The sequence below is a fragment of the Sceloporus occidentalis genome, unplaced genomic scaffold (assembly GCF_023333645.1).
Source record: "Sceloporus occidentalis isolate IW3139 unplaced genomic scaffold, rSceOcc1.0.p SCAF_6, whole genome shotgun sequence".
Taxonomy (NCBI): Eukaryota; Metazoa; Chordata; class Lepidosauria; order Squamata; family Phrynosomatidae; genus Sceloporus; species Sceloporus occidentalis.
The window spans coordinates 20,534,719-20,551,172 of record NW_028316986.1 but is presented as its reverse complement, the minus strand read 5'-3'; the positions used below and the strand labels follow the sequence as shown (position 1 = coordinate 20,551,172).

At 39.3% G+C, this 16,454-nt stretch overlaps 2 protein-coding genes across 4 annotated transcripts in view; one reads left to right on the top strand and one right to left on the bottom strand.

The window, feature by feature from the left end:
- The window catches only part of DHX57 (DExH-box helicase 57), a 92,137-nt gene that overhangs the window by 10,216 nt on the left and 65,467 nt on the right, over nt 1–16,454 (top strand). The window lies entirely within an intron of this gene.
- ARHGEF33 (Rho guanine nucleotide exchange factor 33) overlaps nt 1–16,454 on the bottom strand; it is a 44,792-nt gene that overhangs the window by 19,610 nt on the left and 8,728 nt on the right. The window contains exons 2-11 of one of the 3 annotated variants that reach the window (XM_089529016.1): nt 15,003–15,052; nt 11,454–11,618; nt 11,038–11,159; nt 10,351–10,493; nt 9,604–9,648; nt 7,526–7,738; nt 3,683–3,812; nt 2,561–2,693; nt 1,380–1,463; nt 318–401 (exon numbers count right to left, since the gene is read on the bottom strand). In XM_089529016.1, coding sequence (XP_089385142.1) covers nt 318–401; nt 1,380–1,463; nt 2,561–2,693; nt 3,683–3,812; nt 7,526–7,738; nt 9,604–9,648; nt 10,351–10,493; nt 11,038–11,159; nt 11,454–11,618; nt 15,003–15,052 — 1,169 coding nt within the window. The remainder of the gene's footprint in view (nt 1–317; nt 402–1,379; nt 1,464–2,560; nt 2,694–3,682; nt 3,813–7,525; nt 7,739–9,603; nt 9,649–10,350; nt 10,494–11,037; nt 11,160–11,453; nt 11,619–15,002; nt 15,053–16,454) is intronic. The other 2 variants (XM_089529017.1, XM_089529018.1) reach the window with 2 other exon arrangements.

Below are 16,454 nucleotides of genomic sequence, written 5' to 3'. Positions count from 1 at the left end.
GAGATGTAAGTTCCATCAAGTTGTATGGGAACCGCTCCCAAATCAATATGCAAAAAGTTGCAGACTCCTCACCTCATGAATAATTTGGGCATTGCTTTTAGTATGATTACCTATGAAGATCTGTGATATACTGTTTCTTAGCATCTAACATTTATAGCAGGGGTGTTCTTTGACTCTAACTCTCATTACCCTTGCTCAAAGGGTATGCTGGTGGAAGTTCAACATTTTAAGGGTCACAGTGTGTCCATCCCTGACTTAGAAACAGGGCAGTGGTCATGATTAAAACCACCTTGACCAGGATCAAATGTATAATTCACCTGCAAATGAAGAAGGTATTCAGGAATACGCTGGACGATATGAAAGAAGAATATATAGAGGTCAGACTTTATTTCATCCTCAATCTGTTGGTGATAAAAGGGAAAAAAACATGATTTTAGATTACTTATAGTAAAACACAGAAAGGAAGAACTTTGTATTGTTGTGACCAAAATGATGGCCAGGCACGCGCTACGTTTTATTTAGAAGGATGGTCTGTAAAGAATATACATAAAAATGAGCATATAATGTAAATTAGCATGTAAATATATAGTGCACTGGCACTTTATTGAAAGGAAGAATACTAAATAAGATAAAACAAACAAATAAATAACATGTATGTATTTGTAACCATTTTTTTTTCTTATTCTGCATTTTTTGAACCGGAATTAGCAATAGGAAATGAGAACAAGGATACAAAAGCCTAGGCGTTCTTATGTTAATTAAGAATGTTTTCAAGGTTGTGTCCCTTGTGCAGTGGCGTCACTAGGGTTGGTGTCACCCAGTGCGGTAACTCATGGTGTCAGCTTCAAGGATCATCTCGTCCAACCCCCTGCCATGCAAGGACACACAATCAAAACACCGCTAACAGATGGCCATCCAGCCTTGGTTTTAAAACTTCCAAAGAAGGAGATTCCACCACTCTCCAAGGGAGTGTATTCCACTGTCGAACAACTTTTACTGTCAGGAAAGTCTTCCTAATGTGTGGAATCTCTTTTCCTGTAGCTTGCATCCATCGATCCGTGTCCTATTCTCTGGGGCAGCAGAAAACAAGATTGCTCTATCCTCAATATGAAATAGCTTCAGATATTTAAACAGGATTATCATAACCTTCTCAACCTTCTCTTCTTCAGGCTAAAAAGAAATATGATTAATGCCTTATATCTGTGCCCCTACAGCTGCCTGACCACTGAAATGAAAAGAACTAAAAAGAGAAACTGTTCCACTATCTTAATGGAGAAGCACCATATAGATCTGGAACAGAACCAACAGGAATAACATCTACTCAGATGCAATTACTATGCCTGTCAGGGAACCAAAACACTTTACACAATGAAACTCACCTCTTTTAAAATCACTACATGAATCAGCGAAATGCACTCTGGCAGGTCTCTCAAGTAAGCCACGTAATAGTCCAAAAAATTATTCTGAAAAGCAAGTTAAAAGTGTTCCTTGAGAATCCCAATGTATTTGAATGACATTACTTGACTCTATTTGGCGAAGGAGTGGCAATTTAGCCAAGAGAGACATTTCAACTCAGAATTCCGTAGACAACTTGATGCCATTTTAAATATATATTTATATGTTTTAATCTATCTGTGTTTTTACTTGTTCTTTATTTTTATTTGGTAAGCCATCTTGAGACAAAGCTTTGGGTAAAAGGTAGGGAAAACAATACAATCCCATTTTTGTCGGGGAGCTGCAGGAGTGAGTTGGATTGTTCCTATAACTCACGTTATTATCTTTCTTATGTGATAGTGTACTCAGATTTTACTATCTCACTTAACAACATTGCTTTATCAGTCTGTCAAATAAAGCAGGCAAAACAGGAAAGATTGTGTGGATACTTTCATGCTCCACAGAGCTGTAAAACTGTCATCATAAAGATGGGAATATTTCAGATTGAATTTTGCCCATCTTCAATCCTAGCTATTTAAAAGCAACTATATGTTGGAGAGAGGGACCCATTTTTTCTTTGAATCAAGAATTCCTTCTGCTAAAATGCTTAATGAAAAAAAAGGAAACGAGAAACGTTTTTAAAATACATGTGCAAGTCAATACAGAGCAATCAACCACACTTTCAACATTCCTTCTAAACCTTCCCTTTCAGATATCTAAAATATACTTTCTTCAAAAATACCCAGTGTATATGCTTCGACAAATTGGAATGGATCCAAACTTAGCCATCCTTGGAGTAAAATCACTGAATCACACAGTTGGAAGGGACCACAAGGGTCAGCTAGTCCAACCTCTTTCCCATGCAGAATACACAACTAAAGCTGAGATGGCCATCCAATTTTTGTTGAAAGATGTCCAAAAAGAAAGCGAGAGAGAATCCACTGTAACCACCTTCAGATCAAAATTTAATTATTAACTATTTAAGTCTAACTGATTTCAGTAGGATTCCTTTAAGTATTACTAAGCTAATCTAACCTATTTCAATGAACATCTGTGCTCCTCCGGAAAGAAATAAAAGTATGTAAAACATAAATGTATGCTCTCATAATATATTCAACATGCATACCTCATCATTAGTCAGCTTGAGAAATAAGTCTCCCAGGATGCCTTGCCGGGGCCAGCTCAGGACCCTTTCCTGAAGAGCATGGAGTAAGTCTACGTGCTGCTGGACCAAGTATCGCAAAGAGCTGGGGAAAAAACTGCAGGAAGAAAACAAAAAATAACATTTCACAGAACCGTCAACTAACATAGGATCTAATATACAGTAGGCCCTTGGTATCCACTGGGGTTTGGTTCCAGGATCCCCCAAGGATACCAAAACCCATGGATGCCTGAGTCCCATTAAATACAATGGCATATTAAAATGGTATCCCTTGTATAAAGTGGCTTTTTGGAGTTTATATATTTTTTTAATATTTTCAAGCTGTGGATACTTGAATCCGTGTATAAAGAATTTGTGGATACAGAGGACCAACTGTACATCTAACAGTGCTAGCCAATGGTGAATCAGTTCAATGTACATAGGAATGAGTCTTCCAGCCACACCACAACCTGCTGACTTAGGCTGCATCTGCACTGCAAAAATAATCCAGTTTGACACCACTTTAACTGCCATGGTTCAATGGTATGGAATTCTGGGGATTATAGTTTTGTGAGACATTTAGCTTTCTTTGTCAGCAAGCTTTGGTACCACAACAAACTAAATTCCCAGAATTCCATAGCACTGAGCCATGGTAATTAAAGTAGTGTGAAACTGATTATTTCTACAGTATTGATGCAGCCTTAAACTTAATGAGGATGTAAATCTGTGATAAAAGGCATAAGAGTTTATTAAGAACTAAATAGAAGCAGAGAAAATGAAGGGATAAGGAAAGTAGCCATTTTTTTACATAGGATGTAGCTAATACACCAACAGAATGAACTCTCTTGGCAAAACAAACCATCTTTTCCCTTTGCACCCCTAAATGTGAACTAGATTGGTGGATGATCTGGAGCAGATTTGGGGACATGTGAGCATGCAGAAGAGAAATTCCCATTACATCAACTGAAGTCCACTAATACAACATTTGATAGAACTATTATTTGAGGGATGGATGGAATGGATAAGGTACAGTAGTTGTGACTGGAGAAGTGCTCTGCACATTTGAAGACAAATGTTTGATATAAGTAAGTACAATGAATTAAATACCTTCTTTCTTTGGCATTCCTTTTCATTTCTGGTCCCTGCCATGTGGTTTTAATTTTGAGAACCACGGAAAGGTTAACAACATACTTCCTTTCAGACTCCAGTAAATCCAAAGCAATATTTTGCCTTTTAGCTACAGCAAGACAAAACAAAATGCATTATCATCAACATTAAAACATTATAATAATATCATGCACTTGTTTTCGAACAAGACATCATAAGAGGAAAAACCAAGCAAACAAAAAATTCCTTATTTGTTTTCAAGTCAGGGATGTCTGCTTCTGTTTTAGCTTATAATACTGCACTGATCTGCAATTCATGATAAAAGACTGTATCTAGCGTTGTACAAGTGGATGCGACAAGACAGAAGCCATTTCTTCCCTTCTGCTTTCTGCTGAAGCCCTCTATATACCACCTGAAAATGAACTTTTAAGGGATTTCCAGCCTATCAATGGAATCTCATCCCATTCAATTATGTCTACAACCTACATTTGAAACAGAAACCTTGTGGTCCAGCTACTTCTTTTTGCTGGCTAAGAAGACAAGAAGTTTTATTTCCTAAAAGGACAGGAAACATGAGGTGAGCGCATGTTAGTGATGCATCAAAACAAGGACTCAAGTGCAAAACAGACCATTTTAAAGTTTTAACGCATAAAGGCAGTTGTATTAATCAAAGTCCTGAAAAAACACAGTGATCCATTAAGAGAGTAAGGAATGGATAAAAAGGTGAAATCTAATGACAAAAGCAACAAACAAAGCCTGGGAATCAAGTCACCTTGTAGTTCCAATATTAGGAAAAATGAAGAATATTAAACAAATGCTACTAAAATTAAATATGTATGAAAGATATACTAATCAAGAAAACACATTAAATCAATAGAACTGAAGAATATCAGATGACTCTGAACAGACTATAAAAAGAAAATGAATAGTACTGAACAAATATTGATATAGAACAAAATTAGAAAATTGGAAAACAGAACATTGTTCCAGGTTTAGTCATACACAGATTAGGCCTACTGGAATCCATTAAGTTTTCATTAAATACTTAGGCATTGTGCTTTAACTCATGACTGCATTCAGTAAGGTTGCCTTAAATATATCTATGACTAAGTGTGGATAGGGTTGCCATATCCCATTAACAACTGGGACTATCATGGGTTTTAGGGCTTTGCACGGACCCATCCAGGCTTGCCCTAATTTCCCGGGTCACCTGCAACTGGCCAGGGGCACAGCCACGCAGCGAGGCTTTGGAGGCGGTTCCGCTGTCAGGGCTCTGGCCGTGGGCTCCTCCGGCCTCAGTAGAATTGCAAGGGGCCCGGCCAGCCGGCTGGGCCCAAAAAAAGGAGGCCGCCATGACAAGGCCTTCTTTAGCGGAGCAGCAGCAACTAAGCAGCATGAGCTTTCCTAGACAAGTCTACTTCCTCAGATGCATCATTCAGTCAGGACTCAAGTACGATATCTTTGAATTCTACTGTTGTGTGCCTTTAAAAAAAAAATTTGACTCCTAGTTGGTTGTGTCCTCCATTTTTCTTGAATGTCCTAAATTTTTAGTAAAATTTTGTCCTACATTTTTTCCTACATTTTTTCTACGTTTGTCCCAGTTTGATGGTAACAAATTATGGCTACCCTAAGTGTGGATTATGTTGGATGAATTTTTCCTCTCCTTAGATTGATTGATTTTCCTGCATGCAAATCCTGCTGTCTCCCCCTCTTGCAAACATCTCATTTGCTCCAACTGAACCACAGGGCAATAACTTTGCAAATCATGTGATTCAGGTAACTCCAGCTTTTGGGAAGTGCTCCAATTCACACACAAATATTTTTCTCCTGAATGGTTGGGTTTTTCATCTTCCTCTTCTCTCAAATTTCTTTAGAAAGATGGTCAGATAAAGATTTCTTCTTTACCTAAATTATTCATTAGTTAGATTGGGATATAGCCTCTATGTATATTCGAAGATATAGCCATGTTAGTCTGTAGAATCAGTATGTAGAGAGATCTTGTAACACCTTTGAGATTAACTGAAAGAAAGAAGTTGTCAGCATGCGCTTTCGTAGATGTCAGTCTACTTCTTCAGATGTTTTTTGGTGGAGTGGAACCTCTATTTATATGTAGATTAAAGCCACGAGGAAACTTTTGTTTAAACTGCAAGCTACTTGTGTTGTTTTTTGAGTCACCCTCAATTCTTAGCAAAACACAGTTAGACAAGGACATGTTTCTGCTACTCTGCTGATTTAAAGCTAGTCCTTAACAGGCTTCACTTTGATATTTTTGATATTTAAATATTTTTGTTTCCTTAACAAAGGTTGAAGCCATAGGAAACTTGAATTGCCCTACAGATCCAACTTAGAATCAAGAAATATCAGGAAAAAGAAAGAAAATTACAAAATGAAATAGATTAACATGATGAAATAATTAAAATAATAACAGAGTTGGTTAAAATACAGGTGGGCCAAAATATATGAACACAATGTAACAGAACAATCTGAAATAAGAAAATACTTATTTCCCTTATTTTTGTCCTTTCATTTTTGTGGGGGATCTGTTCCAGCCCCCCTCCACAAAAATGGAAATTTGCAAATATTCAAGCCCGACTGGCTTCATTCGTTGCACACTCCTGTGGCCGTGTGCGCCATTTTAACCCTCCCCACTTGCCAGTCCACAAAGAACTGAGACTGCGACTCGAAGTCTGCAAAAATGGAGGGATGACTGTACAGTGCGCCCACGTTATAGGCGGGCGCACTTTACGCGGACTTGAGCATACACGCTCAAGCTGCGGGGAGCATGCGCGGCGCAAGGGGCAGCGTGTCCCATTCAAAAGAATGGGGTGCGCGCTCATGGCGCCCCGCTTGTTCCCACGCCGCTGCGCCACCGCGCACAAGCCCCATTCAAATGAATGGGGCTCCAGCATAGGCAGAATTCACCTTACGCGGGGGGGTCTGGAACGGATCCCCCGCGTAAGGCAAGGGACAATTGTATTAAAACCAGACGTCTGCCTGTGTGCTGATGGAACATATTGGATGTTTGAACAGGCTAGAGGTATGCCTTTATTACATGTATATCTTGCCTCTCTTCCAATGAGTTCAAGGTGGTGTACACTGTACAGTGGTCTTTTCCTCCCTATCATCACAAAAACCCTGTGAAATAGTTTGTCATAAGGAAAGTGACTGGCCCAAGGTCATAATGGCTCAATGGGAACTATAACCTAGATCTCTCCATTACATCTCACTGGTTCTCAAATAGATTTCAAATGAATCCCAAGTTCAGTTACTATGGCCCAGTCCAGACGGGCCTATAGGGCGCCCTCGTCACGTGCTAAGGGTTGGCCGAGGGCACACCGCCCACACGTGCCTCAACCCTAGCACGTGACGAGGGCATCAAAATAGTGGCGCCCTGTACACACGGGCGCCGCCATTTTGATGCAACGGACGTTTAGTGTCCGCACATCACACCCCCATAATGATGTTGCGAGGGCACCATTGGCCCACTGCAGCATCGTCATGGCGCCGCAGAAAGAACCCACTTTTTGCAGGTTCTTTTTGCTGTGTGAGGATGCCACACGGTTTGTCCGCTGTAGCTTCCTTGCGCAGCAAAACAGGTCGTGGGCAGACCACCTTTTTGGGGTGGTCTGTACCCCACCTATGGTTAAGACCAGCAATCTAAAATCTTGTTGCACATCACAAAGTTAAGTTTTATTAAAATGTGTTAATAAAGTCCTAATCAGCCAACAACCATGTTGGATGGCAAGGAGGGAGTTATAATCCAACAGCTCTGGATGACAGCAGGTTTGGGAACACAGCTTTAATGCTTCTGCAGTGACTTCTAGGTCCTTTTGTTATTCTCACCTGCAACAGAAGGGTCCTGCAGTATGTTTTCCATTGAGCTATATCTACTCGGACCAACTTCCTTCTGCCTGTCATTTGGGTCGTGTGAAATATGTTCATCACCCCACTCTTTACTGTCCTTGGTCTGTTTCCACACTTTTGATGATGACTGAGCATCAGATGATGAGGAAGCTCTAAAGCTCTCTTCTGTGTCCAGATTTGTACTGGTTAGTCCTAGGAATTAGAATATGTTGTCAGCAGGATAGTTACATCCTCAGTGGCCAGTATGCTCACTAAGCTAATCTAAAGCTATGGTGTAAGCCACCTGAGGCCACCCTAACTTATCTACTGAAGGCTCTGAAACTATTATGTACTGTCTACATAAAATACATGTGTGCCCCCACAACCATCTTCTTCTAAAAAACAGCTGAATTTGTACTACAGAAAGGAACACAATAGCGCTGTGTAAATTTACAGCGCTATATAAATAAAGGTTAATAATAATAATCCAAACTCCACAGCGATACCTTTATTGGATCAACTAAAATGCACAAAATGTTTCAAGCTTTGAAGCTCTTCAGGCAAAGGTTGTTAAATATCATACAAATAAAGGTATCACTGTTTTGTGGATTTTAGGTATTATTATACTTTGCTATACGGCCAACACGGCTATCCCCGGACAGGTTTTCTAGAAAGGAACACAGCTATAACTTTTGAAAGCTGCTAAAGTCAGCCCCATATACATCTTTTAATAGTGTATTTGAAAATTTAATAAAGAATGCACTGGCATTTATTATGCCACTTATTTATTTATCTATTTTGCATGTTTCTCTACTTTATTTCAACTAAGTTTTCAGAGTGGTTTACGTAATCAAAAAGATGGTTCACAAACATATTTCAATAAAGTTGTTTGCTTTCTCCACAGAGGTTCCCACATGTATATCTTCCATCATCTTATAACTGATTGTCTACATACTGTCATGGCCTTGAACTAGAGTTAGAAAAGTTACTTTTTGGACTACAACATCCCAAATTCCCTAGCCAACATTAGTGGCCACGCTGGCTGAGGAATTCTGACAGCTACAGTCCCATAAGTAACATTTCCAGGTTCTATCTTGAATCAGAAAATGATGTATGCAAAGTCTTAATAAAACAGTAGCTGCCTGGAGGACATAAATCAATTCTGTTCTTCCCAAGTGGACCTTTTACAGTGCCATCTTCACCTTATACCTTGAACCTCAAGGAACTCTGTCCCTGATCTCTGATGACTAGATATCAAGCCTTCATAGGTTCAGGAAAGACCTGAAAAACCTCCCCCCAAAAGTCATCTCTGCAGCATTAAACATGCTGCCCAAAAGAAGACTAATGGCTAGATTCAGCTTTTCTAGATTCAGTACTTTTGTCCTAACTGCACAGCCGGGAGTATAAAGCTCTGGAGCACTGGCCTGCTCCAGATCAGTGCTGAAACAACTCACTTCCCTGTTTCAGCAGGAGAGTTATTAATCATACCCCTAAATTTACTGAAATCTGAATCAGTGCTTTTCTCTTTTTCTTGAGCAAGGTTCTGGCCTTGCCTTAGGAACTAGATCTCTTTGGAGTCCTCAGCCCACCAGTCTCTGGAGTTTATCACATGGGAGAATTTCTCATTATTATTATTAACCTTTATTTATAAAGTGCTGTAAATTTACACAGCGCTGTACATACAATCAAGTGGGGCCAGAACGCATTCACGTGAATTCACTAAGTTCAGCGAATTTACATGAATTCGAATTGCGTTCGGACTGACTTCCCATTGCCCGAAAATAGCTTGCCATTGCCCAAAATTGTGTGTGATCACTCTCACTCAATAACGTGAAACCCCATGATCGCGTTTGGATTGCCATTGGATTATACTTCCAATTTCCCTTGTCTGATAAACCCCTCTGTCTTCTTTGGACTGTCATCTCCTCTTGGATTAGCAGGTTCTAAAAAACACATGTACAGGTTCTGACTCTCTTGGAGAACGTCGCTGTCTTGGTTTCTCTCAGTATAATTGGGAATCTCTGCCAAATACTGAATGTCAAAGAACACCACTTCATAAGAACTCCCAATCTGCCTACCTTTCATGTTGCTTTCTCCTAGTCCCCTGGGTCTGCAATCTGAGACTGGGCAAGAACAGAAGAGATTTTAGCTTTATATGGATTCATAAAAGCAAATTTCTCACAAAGAGAGCAAGAAACTACTTCTGGAATTTTGTATTTATCTGTTTTGTTTTGTTTTGTTTTGTTTTGTTTTGTTTTGGAGAGAAAAAGCACAATATAAGATTCAGGTCAGTGTCATCAGCTGCTTCTACACCAGCCCCTTTCTCTGTAATCTGCGTAATTTGTTCACTCCATAGCCTTGTTCAGGTGTTACTCAAAACAAGGTAGAAATAATTTGTGACAAGAATGCAGGTTGCATATAGAAGCCCCTTCCCCTATGTCTCCATTCTTCCTGGCTCCACTTTACTCTTATCCTCCATATGATCAGTGCAAAAGTCTCAAAGAAGAACCTAGTCTGTAAATCTGAACTCATGAGAAATTACAACAGGCCTTTGACCATTTAATTCACACAGTTCTACTTCTAGTGTAATGCATACAGTTTTTATCTATAGAAGAAGAGTGGCAGATTGTTAAAGTGGCATTTCTTTCTCCCAGTGGTAAAGCAATAAGAATAAACTACAATGGATAATTTGCTGCCTTTTAATATTATGCCACCTTAAGCCACTCATATTCCACAGGAAAGACAGAGAAAGTAAGGAATGTATATTAAAATATGGTCAGTTGGCTTGAAGGTACATGTAGTAAACAGTAAATATATATACATACCTTTCTCATATGTTGCATTGTGCAATAGGTTTACAAAATCTTCATTAATTAAAACTGGCTCTGGAAGGTTCAGTGATCGAAAGGGACTTCCTTGCAGAGGTGTGGGCACTGTTTGTGAGCCATGCTCCTCCTTCTGTATTCTTCTGAGGAGAAAAAAAGTTAAAAAGCAAGGCAGAACATATATTTGGGGGTACACCCTTGATTTACCTGGGCTGGAGGAGAAAACTTGCTGTCTTAGTCTGTTGTGGGAGTTGCACTTGGTGAAGTAGACTATAACTCGAACAATCTTGAAGGTGGCACAAGACTTTTTATTGATTTAAGAGGTAAATATTATTAAAGTTTAATATTAAAAGATAAGTGTGGAATCCAATGTTATGTAAGTGCAATTCCACTAATTTGACAGAAATTTCTCCCACTCTCTTGTACCCAACCTGGTTCCTTATCCCTTGTCCTTCTATTTAAAAATGCCTCCAAACTTGCAGGGAGAAGTAGAAAGCTTACCTATCCCTGGTTCTGCTAAAGGAAGATGAAAAGCTGTACACCAAATTTTGGTATACTAAAGCCACACTTCTATTAGGAAGTCATGGGAGGTAAAAAAGAAAATTAAAATCCAAGAAATGTACAGAAAGCAAAACTGCTGTGAGGTTATAAATCGCTTTGAAAGAAATGTCAGCTTAAACTACTTACTTTGCTTTGAGCTTACGAGATTCCTTCCGTTTCTCTTGTTGGAGCTGTTCAATTTTCTGTTGCATCTCTTCTTGCTTAGCACTGATTTCTTCAATCATGGACTTGGCTTCATTAAGCTCCTCCTAATCAAAAAAGACAAATGCTAGCATGAGGTTTGGGGAAAGAGATATGGGTGACATTTTCATGAAGCATTTCAGATCACCACCAAATTTGTCCTCAGAGAATGATGACACAGATACTGCTAGCTGACTGATCCACTGCAAAGAGATGAAACGTTCGTACAAATGTATATAATTTTAGTGGTGAGTTTGCTGTGGAAACAAACTTGAGGCTGCATTACAAATACAAAGATATAAGAAAACAGATATAATTCTGGAGCAACATGTTTAATCCGTTCTTCCTGCATGATCACCAACCTTGAAACCATTTAGAGAATTCTTCATCTCTGCCACTTTTTCCTCCATTGCACACCGGCAGCTTTGGACCTTCTCCTCCAGCGCATACTCCCCATGCTGAATTCTTGTAAGTTCCTGCATGGCTTCAGTGAAACCAGTTTTAAGTTCAGAAGCCAGAGCGTGCAACTGGAAAACAAACAAACCAGAACCTATTTATTAGTTGCTACCACTACAGAAAATAATGTGGATTCTCCTATCTAATCACAGAACATAAGAAAAAAAGGAAACTGGCTTATTCTACCAGATAATTTGCCTATACAACCCAGTATTTTTCATTCTGACTCTTCAAGGTACTACCATGTCTAATCTGCTCTGCAGAAATAATGCAGTGTGGCACCAGTTTAACCACCATGGCAGTGCTATGGAATTCTAGGATTTGTAGTTTTGTGTGGGATATAGCCTTCCCTGTCAGAGAGCTCTGGGGCCACAACAACTGCAAATCCCAGAATTCCATAGCATCGAGCCATAACAGTTAAAAGAGGTGTCAAACTGCATTATTTCAATTTCATGGTGAACCAAGAAAAATCATTTTGACTCAAACAGATGCTGCACACAGAATTAAGGTCTAAAGATATAGACAAATTACATTAAAAACAGAAGAGTGTTATTTGGGGAAAGCCAAAATGAAAATGTGTGTCTTAAGGAAATGACAGGATGTAACAAAAAAGGAAGGAAGTCAAATGGAAAAGTGTTCTAGTAGAACACTCCAAAGGAAAATAATAGTTGCTAATCCTAACTGTATTACAGTATTTCCTCTTTACACCTCCTCTCATATACTTCAAAGCAGTATAATTTCTGTATATTGCCTGATTTAGTTTTAAAATAGGAATGAATACCATAAGCTGTCTTCCTATTGGTTTTATTTGTATCATTTATGGCCAGAATTTGTTATTAAACAATATGGACTCTCAGTTATCATTTGTTCTAATAGCTATTAGGAAAGGGAATCAAATGCAGCCTGTTATATGCTGTTTTCAGGAATATGTATGAAGGTGTTACTGCATTCATGTTCTACTTATGGGCTTCCCATATAGATCTGTTTGGCCACTGTGAGAAAAAAGATGATGGACAAGACAGCCCTTTAGGCTGAGCCTGTAGGACTTCCTTTTTTACAGTCTTAAAAAGCCAGAAGCATTGATGCTAAGTATTCACGGGCATCAACAAAGCACCTATTCTCGCTTTTAAGAAAAAATCTTGCAACTTCTGACATTGAACAGTCAGGCAGAAGACACAAAATAGAGGACTGTGCAGTGATAGCTATACAAATAGAGCAGTGGTCTCTGTAATGTAGACTGCATAGCCATCCTAATCTATATGCTGTAATTTGTCATGTAGAGTTGAGGTTTATGGATTTATAATAAGGCAGGAGGCAAAGCCTAGCCATCTCTGCTTATATAACCTGAGTCTATGGGGAAGGTATTACCATATTCATCATTGCTGAAATCAGTGCTTGAATTTCAAGGGACTATGGTCACATTCCTTTCTGCCAAAGATTCCTTGCCCATAGCTTTTAGAAGGTTAGTGGAGTGAAGAGGATCGGACTAAAATATTTATTATTTATTTATGTAAATAGAGGGGGAGTCAAAGGATGAAATTTCTAGATTTAATTAATACAATTATGCAACATTAATGCAGAGTCATTGCTCTTTATGGCAGCAAATGTATAGGTTCAGATTTATATTTCCAAGGGAAGTGAACCTGTGTGGCCACAGTTGTTACAAACATGGTCCTGTGCCTATTTATGAGACTTCATGTGACATTCAATAAGGAATAGTGAAGTGAATGGTGAAAAAAGACAATGAAGGGGACAAGGAAATCATAGAATCATAGAGTTGGAAGAGACCGCAAGGGCCATCCTGTCCAACCCCCTGCCATGCAGGAAATTCAAATCAAAGCATCCCCAGCAGATGGCCATCCAGCCTCCGTTTGAAGACCTCCAAGGAGGGAGACTCCACTACACTCCGAGGAAGGAGTGTGTTCCACTGTCGAACAGCCCTTACTGTCAGGAAGTTCCTCCTAATGTTGAAGTGGAATCTCTTTTCCTGGAACTTGCATCCATTGTTCCGGGTCCTGTTCTCTAGAGCAGCAGAAAACAAGCTTGCTCCCTCCTCAATATGACTTCCTTTCAAATATTTAAACAGGGCTATCATATCACCTCTTAACCTTCTCTTCTCCAGGCTAAACATCTCCAGCTCCCTGAGTCGTTCCTCATAGGGCATGGTTTCCAGACCTTTCACCATTTTAGTCGCCCTCCTTTGGACACGCTCCAGTTTCTCAACATCCTTAAATTGTGGTGCCCAGAACTGGACACAATATGAAGGGGAATTGCTTAATAAACTCCACCCTGCTGCCTATTTTCTAGTCAAAATTGATCCTTTAATTGCTTCCCCACCCCAGTGGAGTTTCAGAGGTGTGTTCATATGAACCCACACTCCTGCAGAGAGAAACATGATCTTCAGCACATAAAAAGGAGAAAATGTAAGCACGCCTTCATTCTCAACCATTCACTTGGAAGTGCAGCCTCTGAAAATTTTATGGGATGGGGATGGGTGGATGCATGCATGTCCTTCTCTCATGTCTTTCCAATCTTTCCCCAGCGCTCAGATTTCTGGGAAGCCTTCAGAACAACTCACTTGAGTTTTTAGAGTCATTTTTAGAGTCAACTCACTTGAGCCTATTATATTTCAACCCTATTATATTTCTAGCTAGGCTAAAGGTATGTACAATTTTAAAAATCATATTTTCTTCCCCTGGTCATCCCTGGGTCCATATTGTTTCATTGGTGCACTTCAAAAAATAATAAAATAATAATAATAAAGGAGTAGAGGTGTAAACCTATCATTCTGATCTCAGAATTAAAAAGAAACCAACTTCAAGATGGGAAGAAAATGTTGCAGCTAGTACTTGGAATTGCCAGAAAATAGTTTAGGTTACAGTAATAGAACTGTTGTTTGGATAACTAAATATAAACCTGAGAATTACAGCGGCAAATATTCTGACTTTCTGGAATACAGGAGCCTTGAAACTGGTAAGATTCAAACAATTACATATTTCAGTGGGACCTATGTGTTCCTATCTTTCTCCAGATAACACCCATATTCTAAATCTAGAATCCCATGTACATTGCAGTACATACACAGGTAACTCCTGCATATGTGATGGGATAGTTTTGTGTATATGCATCAGGATCCCATCATTTACTCAAATGTTGAGGGTTATGTTTCAAAGGTACACATGCCCTAAACAATTGTGTGAAGATTCTAGTCTATTTTCCCTAAAATTAAGGAGTACAGTTGTGATAATATACTCAGAATGTAATACTGAACTGCCTTTTAAATATCTGAAATGTTTTTTGTTCTATATTCATGGAATTCACATTTGAAACCAAGTTTCTATTTGGCTAATTTTGTTTTTATTTTCTTTTGGGTCTGACTTTTCCTGAGACTTATCAATAGCCTCATAAATTCTTTACATGGTTGGGATTTTTCAGAGCATCTTGCTCATTGTTACCTGAGCAATCTGTGTTGCAGGATTAATCACTGGCACACTTTCAGTTTCTCCTGTGGGAATAAAGAACTCCAGTCAATTAACGGGACTTATTAGGCTTACTATATATAAAATGGGGGCATAACGATTTGCAGTCCACTTAAGATGCAAATCTGTCTCTTTTCTGGAACACACAGTTTCACACTGCCTTTGAAGCTGCCAGGTTTTACTGCATGAATTTTCCAGAAGCATAGGAATTTTGTTGCAATGAAATATGGTGCATTTATGGCAAGAGATGGGAGCCACCCAGCAATCCCCCCTGAAATCAACAACCCTGGAGAGGAGTCAGTGGGTAGACATCTGGCCCCTAAAACTTACTGTGGTTTCCCCACCCCTGGGTTATGGGATAATGACCAACACTTCTAGGAAGGCTATCATTGTGCTAGTTATGACTAGTTATAGAGTAAACTGTCAAGCATTTTTGAATAATGATCCTCAGATATAGGTCATGATATCAATATTATTGTCATCACCACCATCTCATAATACCTCACTGATTCCAAGATACATTTGGTCACATTTGCAGCGTAGACTTTTTGTGGATTTGATTATTTGTAGTTTTCATTAATATGTTCTCTCTAGGAATCTCTAGGTCCTCCAGCGCAACTCTGCTGTTGACCATAGAGTCATGCTGGAGAACCTAGAAGTTCCTAGAGAAAACATCTCTCTAGGCATTTGTAGGTCCTCCAGCATGATTCTATGATCAATTTATGACAGATGTTGACCATAGAGTTGCATTGGAGGACCTAGAATTCCTGGAGAGATGTTCTCTCAGGTAAAAAGAATAGTGGTTTTTTTATTTGTGGTTTTTCCAACATTCACGGGGGTCCTTCACCCCTAACCACAGTGAATGTGGAGAGACCACTTTACTTGGATATAATTCAAATCATGAAGGATCCAAAGCTGCAGTTCAATAACATCTAGTCGTCTGTGAAACTGATATATAACAATTTACTCTGGGGATGAATTTGTAGTGTATACATTTACTAAATACACCTGTCTCTGAACAGGCCCGTAGCTAGCCCTTTAGGGGCCCTGGGGCAGAAAGTACATTTGGGGCCCCTATGTTTTTTAATGTCCCAAGTCTTACTGCGCACCATGGGCGCCATCTTGGCACACCACTGTTTACATGGGGTGCGTGTCGATGACGTGGCTCGTGCGGCTCCTTTGGGGTAGGGTTGCCATAATTCTCTACCACCAAACCGGGGGAAATATAATTATAATTATAATTATTATCCCAACTCTTTTATGGATCAAGGCGGGTTCCATAAAATAATCCATAACAGTTACATCAAACGAAAATCATAAAATCACAATGCCCAATCCAAAATTTGTAAGACAATATTTAGACCAAAATGTGGGTCAAATGTTGGACAAAATTTACCCCAAAACCAGGGAATTCGAGAAAAATGGAGG